Here is a 14,312-nt window from a genome sequence, read left to right as displayed (position 1 = left end):
AATCTTCTGAAAAATCTCTGGAGGGTGCTAGGTCACAAGTGCTTATTGAGAAGCATTGTCTCCCAAAGTTGTTTATTGAATGTTATAGATGTTGGCGGAGACCCATCCCCTGGAATATGCCTCAGTCCTGGGCCCTCTAAATCTGCCATGGAGATATGATCGTATAAAACAAATGGAAAGCTACATCAAAGGATGTTTCTCAATGTAGAAATAAAATCAGTAAACTGCAAACATCCAAGGAAGAAAGTAATGTACTCATGAAGTTTGCGTTGTCTTACACTTTGTAAATGATTCCCTCAGAAAGCATTAACCTTCTTAGATAATGTCAGCACAAATTAATGTCATCTAAGGCACCAGATACCTCTAACTATGCTGAATAGGGTCCCCACATCTTTCTCCAATATGTGCTTAATATAATTCAATGATTAGATATAAGGGAGTACAACTTACTTAGCTTTTTGTAGGTGAAGAATGATTTCTTCTCCATTTAATCTAAGCTGATACTGAACTTCATGTAGATCAGTTTCCTGAAAAATTTTAAATAGTGCAAGTATACCATATGACTTATATTTCTGAATATAATGTCATGTTTAGTACAAATTAGAAATGAACACATGTAAACAAATAACAGTTCTCTTATGCCTTTAAAATTTCCAAAATAAAGTATAACTTTCATATTAAGAAGGACTTCCTAAAAGTGCTATTACATAATAGCAATGCAGAATAAACTAGCTTTGGTACATAAGAAAGGGAGTTACCATTTGTTCCAGTATACAATACACCACCACGCTGCATACATAATTGATCACCAACAGGAGAATTATAGGACACATATTTTTACTTTAAATGCAATTTGTAATTCCACTAGTAATTAAATAAGATGGAAACTTTAAAACGAGTGAAATTTGCAACAATACGGTGGTCAAAAAGTTGATAATTTGATATATGGAAAATAACAATGTTGCCAACTACTGAGATAAAGTTGAATGCTCTATTAAAGACAAATGACTTAGAAATACAGAAAACAGTTCATTGGGCAAAGGGTTAAAGGTGAGGTGGAGATGAGAATTTGGAGAATCCAGGACACAGCCCCATCTCCTCCACATCTTCCCTTTCTGGGGTCCTTGTGCCCCCCACAGATTGGAGGAAATGTCCAAGTACAGCTTAACTGCAAAACCATTTTGAGGAATCACATGATCTCTCCTAAAAAAAAAAAAAAAGGAACTCTACACTTGGAGATCAAAACAACTATTCTGTGTGAACTGTGACATCACTTTAATGAGTAAAAAGGACTTCATTTTGTCTCCAGATGACTGTAATATCTATGACAATCCTGCACATTTCTTACCTCTTTACCATGTTTCTCTGTCTGGTTGTTCTCTACTCCTCTTCTAGGTAAATAATGCAGTATTTTAGGATGAAGTATTTCTTGGAGGTCAAACTTGGGAGTTTGGTTTATGGCCATTGCTAGAGAAAGAAAGTTAATACTGATATAAAACATTGAAAAGTATTTTTTAATTTTGGTTTGATTATGTGTTTTGTACAGAGAATAAGAAAGAGTAGTAAATTCCTGTCTAGAGAGCAACAGTAAGAACAAATTGATTCTCTTAACTTAATTTCTCTCTGTCTCTCTGTCTCTCTCTGTCTCTCTCTCTGTCTCTCTCTCTGTCTCTCTCTCTCTCTCTCTCTCTCTCTCTCTCTCTCTCTCTCTCTCTCTCTCTCTCTCTCCTACATAGATAACCTAACGGTGAAACAATTCTTTGCATGTTTTTGTATGTAAGTACTGGACCATCATGACCTGAAATAGAAATTAAGGAGAGTGACTGGTGAGCCAGGAATTCTGGGTAATGTAATCCGGTTTCTTCTTCCTCTACCATCCTTTTAAAATAAATCTTGAAAAATCCTTTCAAGGCATCTGCTTTCCTTTTTCTTTGTCTTGTTCTTGCTGTGAATCAAACCCTTTATAAGAACTGCAGTTACCAAATTTTTCCCATACAGGTAAGATTCGCAGAGGCTGCAATGATTCAGTGAACTTAGCCAACTACCTGAAGCCATAGACTTCTTCATTTCATTAGCCCCATCCTTCAAGACTGGAGATCTCACAGGAAATGTTTTGGTTCGTCTCTCTTAGAGGAGTTTTAAAGCAACAGAAAGCAAGTGGAAAAAGTTTTTAAAGTCAAATAATCATCCTTGATGTGCTTGAAATTACATCACATAGACAAGTTTCGTTTGTTTACAAGTAGAAAATAACACGTCTTGTAGTCAGAAGAACTGGTCTTATATCCTAAGTAAATAGGCCTAGAGAAGTAACTTTTCCTTTATAGCTTTTATCATCAAAAAAGAAGCTGGTTTACAGATTTAATAAAACATAAAATTTCTTAGTATCATTTTAAGAAAATGAGAGCACACCTTTCTCTTCTTTATAATCATCCAATCATTCATATAAGGACATTCAATTAAGGTTGTGCATATGTTTCACACCAAAGCATTTGGCCTCAGAGCCACTGTCCTGCTCACTGTGACAATTCTAGGCCTTGTTAGGACATCAAACAGTGCTACCCCTGCTGGACAAGGGGGATCTGAAGGGAAACAGTAAAAGCTGCCGGAGCTCTGCTGCAGCGCTATCCGGAGAAGATTTCCTCATGCAGAGAATCTAGAACTGCATTAGTAAGTACCCATTTTTCAAATGGCAATAGGAACCCATTACTGAAAATAGTCATAGACTTGAAATTAGAGTGAATTTTAGTAATATCTGGTTCCAATTTTAACGCTGGCCATGTAATTTTGGGAAAGCACTTGTTTACCTCATTGCTTCTTTATTTGGATTTGAGGCCATTTTCTAAGCATAGCTTGCAATTTGATTCTGTCAAAGGCCTTTGTAAGACTTCTAAACTAAAAATCATATCCCGTAGTGTCTCTTTTGTGTTATGAGCAGAATATATTTATTGAGAGAAAGAAAGCTCCTGTCCTGAGAGAGACAGGAGGGGGGCGCCAAACAGGTAGTCCCCCCCCCCAGTAGTGTCTCTTATGGAACATAAAGATCAAAATGAAGAAAGATCTAATGAAATTCCAAGTCCTTCATTCTCAAAAGTGTGTCATTTCAGCAATGGAGACATTGAGATGATAGTTTACTCTTACATTAACTAGAATGTCTCAAATCACCATGTCTGATTTTTACCATAATCACAGCAAAATACAGTGTAAACGTGCTACATTCTTCTTGAGACAGTAGGAGCCAAACTCTGATACTACTTTTAATATGGAAAATCAGATATTCATCCAACAAATATTTAATGAATACTAACTCAGCTAATCATAGTTTGACATGATTGAGTTAAATCAATCAATAGCATAGACTGTGGTCCTTGTTTATAGAATTCACATTCTGTTTGTCTATTGGCTAATCTATCTCTCAGCATCTAGATAGATTGTCAGATATATTCTATGTATTATTAATAAATCAACTGCACATTGGAATATGATAAGTACCATAGTGATGAGATATCAGAATAAAGCAGAATTTGAATGTGGGGATGGAGGTGGATGTTTGAATGTTAAGTAGGATAATATAGCATCATTTGGGACTATGTGGTTTTAGAAAACCAAATGCAAAGAGCTGGAGTAGCAGAGATCCTGCTTATAGGAGGCTCTGAATTCAATCTCCAGCAAATAGATCAACAGACAAAGAAAAATCCAAGAGTAATGATAGAACTAGCAAGATTATTTTATGAGGTATACATATGTAGAGACATTGTAAACTATTACTTAAATCACAGCCTTGAATATGAGTGCTTTTAAAGCACTCATTTTGAATAAATGGTTTTAAAAAGCCTTCACTGAACTTTCTTTTAATAATAAAGCACAATTATTTAAAATCATTCTATTTTATCCCTTCTTTAGGTGCAGTATTAGTGCTGAACAATATAATAGACACATGAGAAATGTAAGGTCTAGAGCCAGTCTTCTATACAACTTGTATGTGGCATTATTAAACAAGGGATAATTTTGCAGTGAGCTTTACATAAAGCTTTAGATACATACTTTACTTCTGGTACAGGATTTACTATAAATGTGTCCACACAAGGAAAGGTCATGTTCAAAGTACTCTTTACGTAATTATCAGCATTTACCTTTGACCCTAGGGACATATGCCATTTTATTAAGGGTACTTCATGCATCTATTAAATAATTTGAGCTTGGTGTAAGATGCGATTCAATTGTGCTTACCTTGCGTTTGAACGATGATGCTGAGCACACAGAGCGAGACCAGAAACATGCTGGTTACTGCAGGCAGCTTGGAAGATTCAGGCAGTGTGAAGTTGTGGCCTCCCTGTCTTGTGGATTTATCTTTTCCTACTTCTCTTTATAAATTACAAAAAGCAATAAGACCTCAATTTTTTCTTGTGAGATTGAGGAACATTTCTTAATGGTATTGGGAAATCGCCGAGAAATAGCAATGATGACACCATGGGAATGTTCCTCATTTCTGAGAGGTATTTACTTCTGTGGTTACTGCTCATTAAAACTCACATCTGGAGTGTGGGCCCTGATACTCTGGTGGGAAGGTACAAACTTATACTGAAGTGTCACATGTGTATGTAAATATACATCTCTATATATGCACATCAATATTCTGTGCATATTTTGGGAAACTGGCACAGAGAACACAGAATCCCTGAAACAAATACCAAGTAATTTCTTGCAAGCCAGAATATTGTAAATCTGATTTCAGACTCCTTATGTGTGAAAAAGAACATACTAATGATAAGAGCATGTCAGGCTCTTGAAAACTTTGTATAAAATTATACCTTCACACATCTGTATGCGCACACAGGCGGAACTATGAAGCAATGTGCAAATTTTATATTCAATAATAATTTTATAATGTTAGCATTGACCAAAGAACACTACATTTGAAGTATGGTTGAGGTTTACTACAAGTTCTACTTATGAAAAATGATGTTTTTCCAATTAGCAAAAATGATACATTGTCACGGTGGTAAATGTGATCAAATTATGTTGAGGAAGAAATGTTGATAACCCAATGGCCCAACATCAACAAATGACTTCTGTTACCATTGGATAATTTGTTTTCATCTCTTTTTTCTACATCAATAAGTAGACAAAATATGAAAAATTATTTGAACATACAAAGGCATTAAAAATCTGATGCTTTTGCATAGCATTGTAGCACAAATATTTCCATGATGTTGTATATCAAGACATTTCAATTATCTTAAAATTTTGAGTTTTTACATATAAGTGGATGTGTAGTTTTTTTCAATTCCAAGTTAAGTTCACAAAAGCAGTGTTGCGTTGCTCAAAAGTATGAATAAATTTGAGGTAGCTTTATCACTAAAGACTAAGAGAAAATCAGGAATAGATTAACACTCATCAGCATTCCCTCCGTACCACTTCATATAGTTTTGTCAGATATTTTAGTTTTCTATGTCTTTGACCACTGTTTCACATTACTTTGAGTGTGTGACTGATTCACAAAATGTGTGAAATTATTCAGATAGAAAATGAATTATTTGCTCAAAGTTACTTTTAGTAATTTTTTCTCCTTAAACAAAAACCTTCTTCTGTGTCAAACATTTTGATAAGCCCTTTTCATTATTTAAAAGCTTTAATAAATTAAGGCTTACTTGGAGTAGACATCTTCATTAATTTTTCTGAGTATATCTTTTTTGCTATTCTTTCTTTTGTGGTAGCTAAGCTGGCTGTACAGTTTAAAGATAATAATTAATGTCTCCCAGAACTTCAGAGTTATTATTGTGACTATAATTTGGAAACTATTGCTATTGATAATACTGTCTATAGACTAATGGAAATTTATTTTTCTTATCAATTATATAACTAGTATAATTTGAAATATCAATTGCGTATTTTATTTTTTTAAATTCATGCATTTGGTACAGGGTCTCACTACACAACTCCGACTCATAGTGATCCTTCTGTTTTCAACCTCCCCAGCACTGGGGTTACAGGCATGTGCCACCATGCCCGGACTGATCTGCTTGCTCAGCATGCCCCAGGGGTGGGGCCTATGCAGCATGTGGGACTGGGGATTGACCCCAGGTCCCTGCGCTTGCCAAAACAGCTGCTTAGCCTGCTGAGCTATCTCCCTGGCCCTTACAATTGTATATTTTTGAGTTCATATTAAATGAGCTCATGTTAAGCTTAGATTGCTACTACTGTGATTCTGTGAATATCAAGATAACTCTAGAGTGATCCTTGCTCTTGAGATACATCTATAATAGTCTGTTATTGGAGAAAAAGCCCAAGCAAATAAAATCTGCACAAATAAGAAGTATTATGATGGAGGTATATATATACCATATTTGGGTAGGTTTAGAAGGGATGGAAAGTTAAATTCTATTAGCTGGAAAAGAGTACAAGACTTGGGTACATAATCAAGTCATCTACAAAACTGATGTTTGTTGAACTATGATATGGTCACAATGGCTTTAATGTAATACATAAGGTAGCTGGTGTTCTCATAAAGTGTGTGATATTGGCAGTGGAAAAATTATGGGGGAAATAGTAACCTACATAGCTCAAAAAATTATCAAACTTTCTGATTATTTGGCTATAGCAACTGAAGGAGACAGAGAAATCTGGAGTGAATTCTAGGCCTCAACTTGAACAGCATATGAATATTAGAAATGAAATGTGGTGGATTGCTGGGGGCTGTAGTTTGGTCCAACCCAGTGACAGAAGATCTAGTTCCAGGAATACTCTTCAGGAAAACAGCATTTTAAAGATAATAGTTGCTTAAAATAATCTTTGAGTGTATACACCATAAAGAAGTTTGAAAACAACTGTCTCAGAGAGGATGGGTGTTGTTTATTAAATAGTTGCATACCAGTCTATAAATTAAAATTAGAGGAAAAACAGTGATGAAATTGTTTACTCAGTGTATCTGGAGAGAATCAGAAATGGCATAACTTAAAATCCTTATTCAATACAATATTAAAGGATTAACTAAACATGAGATTTAATTTATGACGATAAAACTAGTGAATCATTATGAACATTCTGATTACAAAGAATCTTGCAACTTAACATTTTGGAATATTTCATAATAGTGTAATTTTGTTTTGGGAAACATGATTTAATATTGTCTAGCCAGAAACAAAAATATAATAGCACAATGAAAATAAATTGCAATAATCTCAGAAATTTAAGGATTTTTCCATATATCATCTCTATTTGATCATCATAACAGCAGATATAAATAACATCTCAATTTCGATTTTGGGTGTAACTACAAATATAATTTCAAACTATGTAGAAGAGCTGTAGTCTCCTATGCTATTGTTAAGGTAGGAAAGAGATGCTTCCTATCAGAACTAAAGAATTTCTGGCCAGTGAGACAGCTCAGTGGTCTAAAGCGCCTGCTTAGGGAAGCTTAGGCAGGCATAGGGAACCACAGGTGGATCCCTGGCAACATGTTCTGCACCAGCCCCACCCTCAAGGCAGGCTGAGTGGGCCAAAAAGGAAAAAAAAAAAGAACTAAAGAATTACAAAATTTTTTGTGAGCCATCTCTTTAATGGTTTCAGTTGCTCAAAAACAAAGCCTATTCCAAGACTATAAGAAGAGTCAGAAGTCCTTCTTGGGTGAAAGGTTTGAAATGGTGGTAGTGTAATAGTATACATAGTCTGGCTACAATTTCAGTTCTGTATTGAGTGGCAATGGTAACCAAGGGCATCCATGTCCTCTTCCTGGTCTTAAAACAATGCTTTAGGTTTTTATTTCCATTTGGGATGACGTAGGCCTTGTCATATTATAGACTTTATTATGGTGAAGTGCAATCCTTGTATACCTACCTTGTTCAGGAAGTTTTATCATGAAGGGATGTTCAATTTTACAAATGTTTTTTTCATCTGAAAATTTCTATGATTTGTGTAATTTATTCTTTTGATGTGATGTAACACAATTATTGATCTGCATATTTTTAACCATTCTTGTATACTGGGATAAATCTCAGTTGGCCATGCTGAACAATACATTTAACATACAGTTGTGTATATCTTGCTGGCTTTTTTTTTTTAGGATTTCTTTAGCCATGTTCATTAAGCTCATTGGTATATAGTTTTGGTTTGGATTTTATCTTTCTCTCATTTTGGTTATAGAATAATGAGTTTACAAGAATTCCCTTCATTTCAAATGCCTGAAACAGTTTGAGAAAAATAATTTTTTTTTCTCAAACAAGTAAAATTCTATTTTATTTTTATTTTTAAAGCTAGTAAAATTCAGCATAAAACCATAAAATCTTCCAACCTGGTAGTTGTTGTTGTTGGGAGACTATTTACTACTGACTAACTTCTGTTACTTGTTCCTGGAATATTCAGATTTTTATGTCCTTATTGTCTAATTTTGGAAGGAATGTCTATTTTTTATTTGACACTTTGAGTTTCACTTTCAATATTTCAATTGTTTTCCAAGCTGCCTGTCTCTTCTTTAATTCTTTTGTTGTCATCATGAATTGTTTTCCAATTTCACTGAGTTATATGTAGAGTTTTACTCAGTGTCCTTACAATCATTCTTTATCAGGCATTTTGTGAATTTTCTTTTCCTGAAAGTCTGCTGCTGAAGGGTGACTATGTTTCTTTGTGGGAGGGGGGCTGTTGTGATTTTTTTCATATTGTTCATGACCTTACATTGAGATTTATGAATCTGGAAGGTCAATAGTCTCTACCACTTTTATTAGGTAGCTTTTATAATAAACACTTCTCTCCTAAGAATATATTTTGGAGTAGAAATTTAATAAGTTACATTTAATTTGGTTTCAGTTGTACATGATTTTACAATCTCCCAATATTTCTTTGTGTGTAACCAATGGATTTGGGCCCAGGCTTTCCACCTTTCGCCACTGTAACCAAGGAAGGAGAAATAACATTCATTGATGCCCGGTAGGAACTGAGGTACCAGCCTTGCTGAGCCTTGTCTGATACCTCCCCACTAGGAGGGTTGGGGGACTTGGAAACCCCAGAGGTGTGGTGATCCATCACCTAGTGCATTTCTACTATGTTGTGGGAAACACTTTGTATTGTTTCTATCTTTTAAAAGTGTAAGGTTTTGGATTTTTTGTTTGTTTGTTTGTTTGTTTGTTTAGAGATAGTATCTCCCCATGTAGTTCAGATTAGCCTTGAATCCAGTCTGGCCTCGAACTCATGAACTCATGGTGATCTCCTGCCTCAGCCTCCCAAGGGCTGGGATTATGGGTGAAAGTGTAAGATGTTAATCAGATGCTAGCTCTTGCAGTGAAAGAGTGATTCTTTAAATTATGGGCCTTCTATGGTCATTTGACATAGTACTTTTATGTATCAATTAAACTAAATCACTTGCCTTATTGATGGTATTGTTCAAAACTTCTTTAAGATTACTGCTAATATTTTTTCTGGTTAACCTAATAATTCCTGAGATAGATGTGAAATTGCCTTATATATGGTCTTGTATAAATGAAGCTAATTACTATATATATTGAATTATTATTATTATTTGTATTTAGTACAGGGTCTAAAGAGTCTCACTACACAGATAGGACTTGGAGTGATCCACCTGTTTTCAGCCTTCCAAGAGCTGGGATTACAGGCTTGTGCCACCATGCCCAGTCTTAATCACTGGGGGCAGGCTGGCACAAACCAGAGATCCCACTCCGGCCCATGCTCTGCCTAAGCAGCTGCTTTAGTCTGCTGAGTTATCTGGCCATCCCTTGAATTTTTTTTTTTTTTTTTTTTTTTTTTTTGACAGCAGAATGTGTACTTTCTGCAAGGATTTGAACTCTTCCCACTTACCTCTTCTCTATTTTGCTCTTTATCTGTGTATATCACCATTACACAAATATTTCCTTATGTGTGCTGCTGAAACTTTGAGGAACTAGGATTCCTAGTATTTAAATTTTAACATTTCTTTTATTCTTCATTATCTTGGCCTTCAAAATTTTTCCTGATCATTTTTTAAAATTTTCTTTCTTGATATTTTTTCTCTATTTGACATTTTTGATTTGCCAAATTTTTTCTATTCACTCTACTGTACATGTTACCTATTTATTCTGTATTTTAACTATCCAGTTTTTTTAAAACAAACTTTTGTTACATTTTTGTTATTACTTCATATTTTGAACTTTTTCTCTTTACCTTTTAATATATTTATTATTACTTTTACCATCTGTCTTCTGACTTTCTGCTTAGGTTGAAATCTTTAATCCATATATTATATTTTGTTTATTATTATTTGTTTTCTCAATGCAATTCTGTTCCGGCATTATTTCAATTTTACATGAGGCTGTTGCTTTGTCTGATAAGCTACGTGTATGAAGATGGACAGGTCTCAGGTACAATGGGGGGAAACCTTCAGGGGTAGAGTGTTGGCACTCCCTCTTCCAGGTCAGGGAAGTTTAGACACTAGAGAACAAGTCAGCCCCTCCCTTGCCACCCACAGACGGATCTCAAGTCAGACCTCCATATTTTGTCCCCAAAGAAGCAGCAAGAGCTCTTAGATGTCATCGTCTGTATTCTGTGTTTAGAGGGATTATGTGACCAATCTTCTACAGAGACCTGCCAGGTTCACTCCCCCGGCCACTCCCTGCAAGGGCTCCTCTATTACTCTGATTTTACTCTTGAGTTCACCAAGGTTCGGCTCACTCGCTGAAGAGAAAGTGGGCTCCTCAGAGCACTGTGGGCTCAAGCCAGAGCAGTGGGAGAGCATCTTCTGTTCCTCCTTTTCTCTCTCATAGACTTGTGGAGCTGCCCACACACCAAAGTCCAAAAGCTGAGCCCACCTCCATTCCCACAGCTTACCAGTGGTTTCTTCCAGTTCTCTCTCCAGTTCTGGGGGTGAGGACAGGGATGCCACATTAGCAACTGTCACAAAATCACTGAGTTTTTTTAAGAAGGTGAAATTATGTATTTTCCATTAAATGTATTTAGAAAAGTTATTAGGTTGAATGGGGCCTCAAATCCCCCTTTATTATAAAAACTAATTTTACTTAGGCAAGTTGTCCTTCCTTTTATCCTCCATATTCTATGTTTTAAGAAGGAAGCAGAAGTCTAAACAAACATCCCCTGTGGCTTTCGTGATGAAACCCTACTTCATCATCCCACGGACTGCTCCCGGTAAAGGTTGAGGTCACTGGAGTTGTTCCCCGAGGAGAGTCACAATCTGAAGAGAAATTAGAGGACTTGAATATATTTGCTACTCGGCATTATTTTCAGTTCTAACAAAATAGAAGGGGCAAGAGGCCGAGTCTGGCAGATAAGCTGCGAAAACTGTCTGAGATTGGTATGTCACTGAGAACCACAACGAGCTAAAGCAACCCAACTCATAAGAAGGTCAACGTCCAGATCGCTGGTGTCACCGCATGCTGGTTCCGGCACGTCTGCGCAGAAGAGTTGGACGTTGACACCAGCTCAGGAGCCATTGTTCCACCACTCTACAAGGACACACTCTACATTGATTTTATTAAAATTATATGTTATTTTACTGCTTTTTCTCTTACTCCAAGCAAAGTAAATTGCAATTAAAATAATGGTAAAGGCAAGAAAATAAATATTATAACTACTTTGATTAAAAAAAAAAATCAAGGGCCTGCTAGATAGCTAAAGCACCTGCTTAAGCAGGCTCAGGGACCACCCAGTGTGCCGTGCCTGTCCCCTCCCCAGGGTGTGCTAAAATGGGGATTGAGACTGGGCGTGGTGGCAAACGCCTGTAATCCAGGCATTTGGGAGGCTGAAAACAGGAGCATCACTGTAATCCCGGCATTTGGGAGGCTGAAAACAGGAGCATCACTTGTATTTTTTTTTAAATACATTAAAAAAAAATCAAGATTTGTGGAGATGGATCTACAGAAAAACAAATAGATTTAAGACATTCAAGTATTTCTTTAGGTCCACTTTTTTGAAGTCTCTTTTTTGAGAATCCCATTATTGAGATTTTAGCATTGGTACTACTATCCTCCAAATTTGGAGACAATCAAATTTTCAACTGAGATTTCAAGAACGTATAAATCTAATAGTTGTTCAGAAATATAAAATGTAGCCCAAATAGTATATATGAATCCTTTACTATAAAAATAGGAAATTAACTCTTGAATTTGCTCAGGAATGTTTTCAGTAATCAAGCTATTGTTTGGTTTCTGAATTCATATTATGCAGCTCAACTAGAAATATTTATTCCTGAGCAACACTCCAAGTTACTGGCGAAAAGGCTTGAAGGAAATCCTAACTTGAGCCCACATCTTGCTCCTTGGTGGGGTTCTTTGCTGAATGTATGTGACCCGTGTGTGGGTTGGAGCATTCGGCTGATTGACTATGCAGAAAACATTGTTGTTACCCAAGGGAGAGTCCAGGAAAAGGGTGCCAACAGGCCCTATAACTTGACTCAATAGCAATGCCTGCCTGAAAACTTCTTTCTGGTCTCAGAAGAAAGAAGAACTATGCTTCCTCTGATCCATTGGTTTAACTGGGGACAAAGGGCTGGTTAATTTTACTTTGTTTATATCATTTTACTATCATGGGTTGTAGTGTGTTTGGTCTTGCTTTATGGGCTCTGTGATGTTTATAGTAATCCTGTTTATCTCTCTTGTCTGTTTACATTTTGGTTTTAAGTAGCCTGGAGGAAAGTTTAGCTCCCACACCTAAGCCTGTAGGACTAGGTGTCCTCTATTTTAAGGATCTCATGTGACCCATGGCTTTCTGATATCTATGACTTCCTTATTTTCTAATTTTCATCACTGTCCTTTTTCTTGTGTATTATACTTGTTTGAAGTTTCCCAAAGTTGTGTATGTAAAAATAGGTGTGTATGTCCAAATGGAGAGTGGACTGCATAAACACTAAAGTCGCTCAAAACAACATAAAATTTGATTTGCTGCAGTCCTGATCATCTTCTTGTAATTCCCTGAACCTACAAGGCCTTTTCTGGAAGTGTGACTAATATTAACCCCACTACCCTAGAAAGCTAATTTTTTCTTTTTCTTCTTTTTATGCTTAGTAAACTGCCTATATTTACTGCCTTAAATCTATAATTTAAGATTCAAATGGCTTTTTCCTTGATAAAACTCTCATGTCTTCTTCTGAAAAACAGTTCTTCTGTGCTTCCTCATATTCACATTTTAGTAATTATCTTTATTTCAGCAAATATTTTATCCCTATATTTACCTGTGCCAGTCATTAGAGTTAAAGTAGAAAACAGGAACAACAGATTAATTTTTCTATCACAAATGTAACCATACATTCTACTTGTAACTGTACATTGTACATGTTTATATTAAAGAACTAAAGAAAATAACCAGGCAGCACTTTGATCAGTGACTCTTCATTATTTGATTTACTGAACATGTGTCACTTTCCAAGTGTTGTGCTGCTTGTAAGTGACACAGCGGGTGGGGCAGAGGAGAAGTGCTTGCCATTAATGGATGCTCAGAAGGGCGAGAGATTCCACTGCAACATCAGATGAATTTCTCTAGACACAACGCACACAAAAATAAAGTGTTACTGGAGATAAAATAATAGAAATTCTGCACTAAAATCTATAGTACTCTATGTTACTTTCAATGCAAAATAGTTTCGCAGCGGGCAATATGATTGTCTCATGTAGACTAACAGCTTGGATTAGTTGAGTCTGAGTCTTTGCTCTAATAATTAGCAGCTGTGTGATGAAGAGATAAAGCAGCTATTTTCATCTTCATCTCAATTTTCTTAATTATAAAATGATGATAGTGACTTGTTGCACGGCATAGTTGTAAAGATTGAGTGATTTGATCCAGAAGTTTGATCTGAGACCTTAATTTACCATACAAGGAAGAAACTCACTAGCTATATGCAGAAAAATTCTAAAAGCCTATCACAGGGGGAATGAAAGACCAATAAAACAAAGGCTCATCTGTGGGGTACATACAAACAGTAAATAAGTCTTTCCCCACATGTACTTCATGCTCAGAAGGGGCGATTCTCTATCTAGGATAGGATTCTCTATCGAGAGGCCCTTGAGCCTCAGGAAGAGTCATCCAGGCCAGCCAAATAGCTCAGCAGATTAAAGTGCCTGCAAGTGGGGACAGGGGCTGGGTGTTCGATCCCTGGGCCTGCTATGCTGGTCCTGCCATGGGGACACACTGAGACAGCAAATGAGACTGAGAAGGGTGGTGTGCGTCTATAAGTCCAGATCTTGGAGGATCACTATGAGTTCAATCTAGTAGTGAGACCCTGGACACCCTGTAGACCCTTCCCTAAAATACAAAACAAAACAACTCAAAAAGGAATAGTGGGCCGGGGAGATGACTCAGTGGAATAAGTGCTTGCCTGGTAA

General features: G+C 36.3%; 2 protein-coding genes across 2 annotated transcripts in view; both read right to left on the bottom strand.

Moving 5' to 3' along the window:
* Adamdec1 (ADAM like decysin 1) overlaps positions 1 to 4,319 on the bottom strand; it is a 17,026-nt gene extending 12,707 nt beyond the window's left edge. Inside the window, exons 1-3 of the mRNA XM_012514637.2 lie at positions 4,228 to 4,319; positions 1,349 to 1,467; positions 451 to 527 (exon numbers count right to left, since the gene is read on the bottom strand). Coding sequence (XP_012370091.1) covers positions 451 to 527; positions 1,349 to 1,467; positions 4,228 to 4,276 — 245 coding nt within the window. The 5' untranslated portion in view covers positions 4,277 to 4,319. The remainder of the gene's footprint in view (positions 1 to 450; positions 528 to 1,348; positions 1,468 to 4,227) is intronic.
* Positions 4,320 to 10,540: 6,221 nt separating this feature from the next.
* The window catches only part of Adam28 (ADAM metallopeptidase domain 28), a 70,923-nt gene continuing 67,151 nt past the window's right edge, over positions 10,541 to 14,312 (bottom strand). Inside the window, exon 20 of the mRNA XM_004630735.2 lies at positions 10,541 to 10,886. Coding sequence (XP_004630792.1) covers positions 10,541 to 10,886 — 346 coding nt within the window. The remainder of the gene's footprint in view (positions 10,887 to 14,312) is intronic.

This window comes from Octodon degus, unplaced genomic scaffold (genome assembly GCF_000260255.1).
Source record: "Octodon degus isolate 3935 unplaced genomic scaffold, OctDeg1.0 scaffold00036, whole genome shotgun sequence".
Lineage (NCBI taxonomy): Eukaryota > Metazoa > Chordata > Mammalia > Rodentia > Octodontidae > Octodon > Octodon degus.
Note: the sequence above shows the minus strand (reverse complement) of the source record. Positions and strands in the feature narration are given on the sequence as shown.